The sequence below is a fragment of the Pomacea canaliculata genome, linkage group LG7 (genome assembly GCF_003073045.1).
Source record: "Pomacea canaliculata isolate SZHN2017 linkage group LG7, ASM307304v1, whole genome shotgun sequence".
Lineage (NCBI taxonomy): Eukaryota > Metazoa > Mollusca > Gastropoda > Architaenioglossa > Ampullariidae > Pomacea > Pomacea canaliculata.
In genome coordinates, this window is record NC_037596.1 from 26,812,264 (window position 1) to 26,820,296 (window position 8,033).

The 8,033-nt window shown below is 35.4% G+C and overlaps 1 protein-coding gene across 1 annotated transcript; it reads right to left on the reverse strand.

Moving 5' to 3' along the window:
• Positions 1-5,562: 5,562 nt before the first annotated feature.
• Positions 5,563-8,033, reverse strand: LOC112569069 (leucine-rich repeat-containing protein 58-like). The gene is made up of 4 exons (XM_025246728.1): positions 7,444-8,033; positions 6,891-7,146; positions 6,438-6,585; positions 5,563-5,937 (listed from the first exon to the last, which is right to left on the reverse strand). Exons 1-4 carry the CDS (start codon positions 7,908-7,910, stop codon positions 5,747-5,749), a joined length of 1,062 nt encoding a protein of 353 aa, XP_025102513.1. The 5' UTR covers positions 7,911-8,033; the 3' UTR covers positions 5,563-5,746.

Genomic DNA, 8,033 nt, shown 5'->3' on the forward strand with positions numbered 1-8,033 from the left:
ATTAATGCTGCTGCTGCTGCATGATCACCGCTTCATTTTAAAATACTGAACAATTTCAGAAATGGCTTCTGCCATGTAGGTTATGTTTATGAAGCATGTTTACCCAAACTGTTACACTGCCTGAGCTGGGTAGATTGGCTAACTAGAGATAGTAGTTAAAACTTGGGATTCATGGATGTGGATACCTCAATGGTTATGCCAGCCAGTATTAGGTGTCATCTTGCAAGGACATACACCAAGGGGGGAAAAAAAAAAGACCTAATAAAGTGAAAGATAAAATGGTACAGAGCTATTCCTTAATACGTAATGTGAGTGTAGCAGATGCCATAAAAATAACTTTCTGGATGAAAATATTTTATGCATCTGCTTTGTATAAGTTTTATACCTCACCCTCTGGCCCAAAAACAAGTGTAGTGATTCTTTTTTTTGGGGGGGAATTCTCACTATGCCAGAAAACTTCGCCTCTTTAGTGGACATGAATCTGTTGACTATTGACTTCACCAGCTGGGTAATCAATTTTACCTATGTATAATACAGCGATCTATAGCCAAAAGCCTGGAACTCATCCGTGCTTAACACAAACTACAAAAGAAAGATAAAAATCATGGGGCTCTCTCACTGCAGTTAACGAAAGACTTTGTCATTGCTCCACTGAATTAAATCTTTAAAGACCAAGGTGTTGACCTAGTACAGTTAAAATCTACAGGTTGTAAAGGTGTTTTTTTCAATGCAGAACACAGAAATCATCAATCAGTAACGACGAATGTGTGTTTAGCATCGTGTATGCCATTAATGAGGATGCATCTGGAGATTGTTCTTTCAAATCACCCTGCTGCCCCCTTTTGTAACAATGACATTTCTTTTTAGCAATCAAGCATTTTCACTTCCAAACAAATAAAAAGTACAACTCAAACCTTTGCATGCATATCTGTCTAATCATCACGTCCATGAAGTCTCCTAAACTTTACATTTTCAGGATGGCTTGACCCAAAATACACTTAGTAAAGATCATGACCTCTTTCTGAAAATGTTAAGCCAGGAAAATATTTCATGATACAAGTAAATGCAATATTGGAAGCACTTAAATTGTCAAAGGTATCTAGCATAATGAAAAAGTTACAAACTATCCTGGTAAATACCTATGTTAACTTCACAAGCCAAGCAGTTGGACTGTAAGAGCAACATGGTTTAATAGTACACAGCAGCAATGATTCTTTGGTAAACTGCCAGATATATACTGGACTTAAAAGCTTTGCCCCACAAAACCTATGCTAACAGCCAACAACTGCAACCTGGATGCCATAATGATGGCAATAATAACTAGAATTTGTGTAAAATTATGATCGATGATGCTTCTGACTGTCCTAATTTGATCTTTGTGGGCTTAAGAGATGCTTTAAGTATGTGGTTTGAAAACAAGACCATTAAAGCTGTGGGATTGGTACTTTGATGAAAACTAATTCTTGGATTACTATAGTCTTATTCAAGAGTTACAGACATTTATGGCATTGGCATCACCATGGATCTTACACAGATATATCGCTTTCTCCTAATTCTCTCTTTAGGGGGTGCAATTTTTTTTCTGATTACTGGAGAAATCTCAGTAGAAGATACTATATAAGAGTTAGATGAAGAAAAACACACTCTTTCTTGATATTTAAAAACACATCATTGTAAATGCATTCTTGTACAATCCTGATGTCTGAGGTGTTCACTACGGCAATGTTAGTGTGTACCTCAATAACTGAAAAAAGGGAGAGTATTAACCTACATTGTAGTAACTAGTATCTTGCACTGGGTCATACCCAGTCATTAGGAAAAAGGGTAAATCACAAGCATTTCTTTTCAAGCATCGCAGGTAGGTCCATCACTTGGTAAACAGATAATGGCATGCCCATTTGCAGTGTGATCCAAACTGATGATTGCACAATATGGATCAAATTTTTGAGGTAAGTATACTTTCAAAGAAATTTTATGCAGAAATGAATTCCACTGACAATAAATTTACATCTAGAATTCAACAGACTTTAGCCATTGCAAAAGCAGACAAAAATGGATATCCCAACACTGGGATGTGCTGTTAGGATCACCAAAACCAGCTTTCCAGTCATGTAGATGTATGGTCAGGGCAAAAGTAACCAGAACTAATCACAATGCTTTACCACATAAATCAATGCAAAGAAAGGCAAAAAATTCCAACAAAATTAACAAGCACAATCAAAAGTGAATAAATTGTAACAATGCCAACAAAAGAAATACTACTTATCTTGGCAAGATTCCCTACAGACAAGTAAATATACACTGTATCAGCAAAACCCTGCATGAAGCTACATTTTTTATCATAGTACTTTACAAAGCAGCCAGTCACAGCTATGAACTCCAGCAAAACTTCACTGTCACTCATATACAATGACTGATGGTTGTACAGCACTAAACTAATTTTTTTTTTAATATTTGCATTCAAATGAGGGATGAGCAGACTATTGCTTTACAAGAATGGTTATATGTGACTATGTTTTTATCAGCAGTAATATTGGTCTGCCTTCCTAAATGCCAATTATTATATTCAAAAATAGCACGAAGGTAATGTGCAACTCAGTCACCCAGTTGTGATAAGTAAATGTACAATTTTGGAGAGGTAGGATGATTAATTATAGAGCCCATGTTGCCAATGACTAATTTCAAAAAATGATTTTTAAAGGTATTAGCCCCTTTCAGTAATGCTGAAACGCTGCATCAAGAAAACATTTTTGGCTAACATTTCTGTCCATTCTTTGCCAATCTCTCTTTCACCCACTCAACTCTCTTTCTCTCTCACACACACACAGAGCATTTTCACTGAAAGTATTCTATAGAATTTTTTTTTTTAAAATCATATGGTGGAAGCAGAATCATCATCTCAAAGTCATCAAATAGCAAGTAAGTTTTCCAGGCACAAAATAATGTATCAGAAACAAAAGTCATCATCTTAAAAGTCAAATACTTCACACCCATGTCGCAACAATTTCTGAGCAACAATAGTTGTTACAATTCTTCTTTCAAAGTAGTTTTCAAAATTTTTCATCTAATGTACTAACTGAACAAAAATTAAAAACACTTTCCCATATTGCACAAAATTCAAATCAGCCATGATATATTATCCCAACTCCCACAATCAGCACGAATGATGATGTATGATATAGATGAGCAGATATAACAGAACATTCTCACAATTCAGCTGGTGGTCACACTTTTAAAGCACAACATGACTAGTAATATTGAGGTAAGAAGAAACAGACCACACCAGCTGCCATGTAGAAATATGTCATTACTGCTCGACACATAGTATCTGTTCTCACAAATTCTATCTCAAATTTTTTATTAAAAAAATACATTACTTGCAGGTAGGCCATTCTGATTACCTGAGCAAAATTACTTTTAGTCTTAAGCACACATTTTTAAGGCCAAAGAATCTATTCTATTGGGGATTGGAATGAAAAAAGATGTGTGTATGTGTGCATAAAGTGTGAAAAAAATTGTGCAAGCATAGAGAAAACTGGATTATACCTCTAAATAGCAGAGATCAAATCTCTTCTAAACTGGATCCTACTTCTACATGCTACAATGTTTAAAGAATGTTGCTTGGATTCTCCTGCAGTAGAGAACCCTGTTTCACTGAAAACACTGAGTCCAACTCATAAGGTCTTTTCACAAAGCTATAAATGAAAGACCTATATAAAGCTGTGAAGCCAGTGTGTTTAACAATAAGGGTCCGTTGAGAGGGAGAAGCCAAACTACATTAGATCTGAAAGATATTTCTAAAAGATTCTAATAACATCATAGTTCAAATTCCATGGCAGTTGTGTTTAATGAGACTGGTTAGAAATCCTGAAAATATAAAGGAATGAGCTTTTAGATACCAAGTCATACTTTTAAAAAACTAAAATGGGGGGAAAAATATTTTAGCCACATTTTGAAGCAACTGGATTTAAAAAAAAAAAAAGCAAGATTAATTTCATGTGAAAATTAGAGCAAATGTGGACATCAGGTCTAGAGCATACAAAACTAATGAGTTAGTGTATCTGTTATCATGCCTTATGGAAATTTTTTCAAGCACAAGAACACTGGCCTAGTGTAAACAACCATTGACAAACAAAGCAGTCTATTTAACAATGTTTTCATAGATTTTAAATTAACCCAAAATTTACAGAAATAAAGTTTTTAAAATGACTTCATATTAAACAAACATTGGGATCTGTGGTTATTATCAAGAATAAAATATTAAATCAATGAGACTTTTTATCATTGTAACAAATTCATTCATATGTCATGTATACATCTGCTAAAGGCAGATGTCAACAATCTTCGCAATATTTTCAAGATAGGAACAAACACTTCTAAGAAAATTCCCTAAAGACAACTCTGGATAGAGAAGCTGCAAGACAATATTCTTTTTTATTAAACAAAATGCTGTATGTATGTAAAAATGTACATACAACCATATAACCAGCAAAAAAGGATAGATATAGTGTTCCTTGATTATGCACTGTAACTTCTAAACATACACAGGTTAAGTATTACAGAAAAGACCTCTCGCTACACAGGCTGCAAACAAGGACCATACACCCACTCACAAAATAAGTTTCACCATGGACGTGTATAGGTGGATTGCTGTCTGTCTGCCAAGATTAACACTTAGCCTCTTGCAAAGTTCTCCGCTGTTAGTCTCAGTGAGCCTAAACAATGAATGTGACTAAACCAGGAAGCTTTGTACACACCTGCCTCGTTTTAGTAGTTAATCTGAAATGTGAATAAACCGGAAGCTTTGTAGTCTCATGCCTCGTTTTAGTAGTTAACTGGAAAAAAATCGTCTGCCAGTAATACACTCCAGTAATACAAGTTCGTGGTTTCACACAATGTATAACAGGTACAAATTTGCAATGACTAGTGAGATACAAGAAACTATTTAAGCCATTTCTTAAAAACATGTTTTTGCATTGCTTCTCCAGGTTTTTGGAATACTGTTGCCTCCAACTGAAAGTTGTCTTTTAAAACCATTTGATTTATACAATTTCTATCCAGCATCCAGTAGCACATGATTATATGTATTTCAAATCCAAACCTCAAAATTATTCCTTTTTCATCAATAAGCATTTTGTATGACAGCTTATAACATCTATGAGATAATAAGATAATTACAGTTTATGCACATCATTTGAGCAAAAATACTGACACTTCAACAACAAAATATTTTTAACATGCATATACTGATATAGGCACTGTAAAAATGATGCTTATAAACTTTGTATCTCAGATTTCCCTGCAACATGAGGGATAACCTAGATATAGCAGAAAAAAACTAATTAGTGTGATTAGTATAAGACAGTATAAAACTTTCCCAACTTTTTCTGTGAACGTCTCCTTTCTTACAAAAATGATTAAGCTTCTTGGCCAGCTATTAGCTCACTGCAAAACATCTAGATATTTGTCTATCACAACTATTACACCTGACCAGTATATAGCTAAGAATTTAATTCTGCAGACATATCTTATGGCACACAAAAGTGTAGTACTCATGCTTGATTTAAGTCTTCATCTAAAACATATGTTACAGTCCTTAAAAAAAAAAAAATAAACATAAAGCCAGTGGAAACTCTTGTCAGGGAGCACGTTTGCTATACACTTACGTGAGCCCAAATATAATTCCAAAGCAAGCACAGACCATGAGGTTAACCTCTATATGCTAGTCACAAAACCACACATTGCTTTAGCCAAGGAGAACACGACGCATTCTTTCTTTTGCATTGTCCTCCTCCTCAACTTCACTGTCACTACCGCAAACACTGGGATCGGCTGTGGTGCACTGTGGTGAACAGAGGTACTGTAGCAAAGGAAGGCGATACTTCCCACAGAAGTCCACAAACTTGACATGCTCCACACGGGAAGTGAAATACACTCCTGGAGAATGAATGACAAACTTTTAGAGCAAACAAACATCTAAGACCTTACAATCATATGTTTACACATTTACAGAGTAAACAAAGACTCAAAACATTTTTTTAATCCTAGCACCAAAAATTTAAAAGAAAATGCTGAATATTTTCAAAGATATATTTTTAGATGTAGCATAGATAAAAGCATGAATATTTTTAACAAACCATATATTAGGGGTAGTGAACTTTGATAAACTGTATGTGGGACAATTCCCTGGAAAATCAGATCTGAACAGTCTCCCCTGTTCAACGTTTACTTTGAATCATAAGCAAAATCAATAAAAGAAGTTTTCACGTCACCTGAACAAACAAAAATCAAACTGGTTACCTTCTCTGAAGCTGGGTACACTAAGCTCAAGGGATAGGCTATGATGCCTTTATTACTTTATAATTTTATTACTTTTCTAAGTCTAAGAATGGCAACCTCTACCAAAAATTAAAGTATACTTTGAGAATGCAACCAACCTTTGCAGTTAGGATTAACACAACGCTGAGCAGAATCAAGATAGCGAACAAGGTGGACAGGAAGGTCCTCATACGAGTACCTGATTTTCTCAATCTTGACACAGCGTCCTGCTAGCTCCAGCAAAGAAGGTGGATTGTACTGCAAATCCTGTACATGTAGCATTTGAATAAAGGTAAAAACAAAGAATATTATCTACCCATAAACCTTCAAACAAGTAAATTAAACTAGTAACTTTTGCCTCAAAGAAATAAACTTCTGCGTACATACATTTACAAAAATTAATTTTTAAAAAAATGTATTCACAGAAAGAAATAAGAAAATGCCTTAGCTGAGAAAGCTGGAAGCTATATGTATTCCTGAGACTGATCTTTTTAATTGTGTGCTCTGTTATGGATGACTCTAGCTACTCAAGAATAAGGAATTCAGTCAGGGTAGATCTCTTTTAGTCTCACCTGCACAAAGCGGTTCACAAGTGGATTCTTCCGCAAGCTCAGTTCTACCAGATTAAGGGAGACAATCTGGGGTGGCAGGGTCTGTAAGTTATTGTTGTGTAGGTTTAGTGACTGTAGGCGCTGCAGTGATGACAGGGTAGGGGGCAGGCTTTGCAGGAGGTTGTCGGAGAGGTTTAGGCCCACTAGACGATGGAGCTGTCCTACTTCAGCTGGAATCTCTGACAGACAATTTCCCCCTAGGTACAGAACTTCCAACCTGTTTAACAAAATAAACTTCTCTTTATATAAAATTACTGATTAAGCTATGTCATTATGATAATCTATACTTTATGCCAAAGTCCTATCTGTTATTGCATTTAAAATTATTATTACTACTATTAATGATTTTCACAAGCATATTGTTAGATCCTGACCTGTAATTAGAAATAAGTCTTGAAAAAAATTAAAGCTGTATTATATAGATATACACAGAAAAATTGTAATTTCAATGCATAGAAAAGTATCTATTCATTCTAAACGTAAGCCCCGGTTACTTAATTCTATAAATTCTTACCTTTGCAAGTTCTTTACACTGGTTGACACTTCTGTCAATCTGTTGCTTCCTAAATACAGGCATCGCAACCTTTCTAATTCTGTAATTTGTGGTGGAATCGTTGACAACAGATTTCCACTCAAATTAAGAACCTCCAGGGTCTGTATAATTCCGAAATCCTTAGGTAATGAATTGGAAGTGAGCTGGTTGTTCTTAGCAATAAACGTTCTAATATGCTTTAGCTGGCACACTTCATCACAAATAGATTTCATGTTGTTATTCGAAACATCCACGGTAATTAATTTTGAGAACAACCCGATGGTCTCTGGCAGACGGCGAATCTCATTGTTGTTGAGCTGCAGAGCTATCAGCTCACCTGCTCTGGTAAGAACAAAATCTGGGATAGTTTCGAGGTGTCCGTACGATAAATCTTCTCCATTTTCATTGTGAAACTCACTATCGGACGAAGAAGAAAAGTATTCTGCCATTGCTACAATTCGTTATATGTTTTTTTTCCTAAAGAAAGTTGGTGCTAAGTTAGAAAACTTTTAACAGCCCATCTTCTAGCGCCCTACTGCCCTGCTCCGCCAAACAGTAGAGACCGATATTCG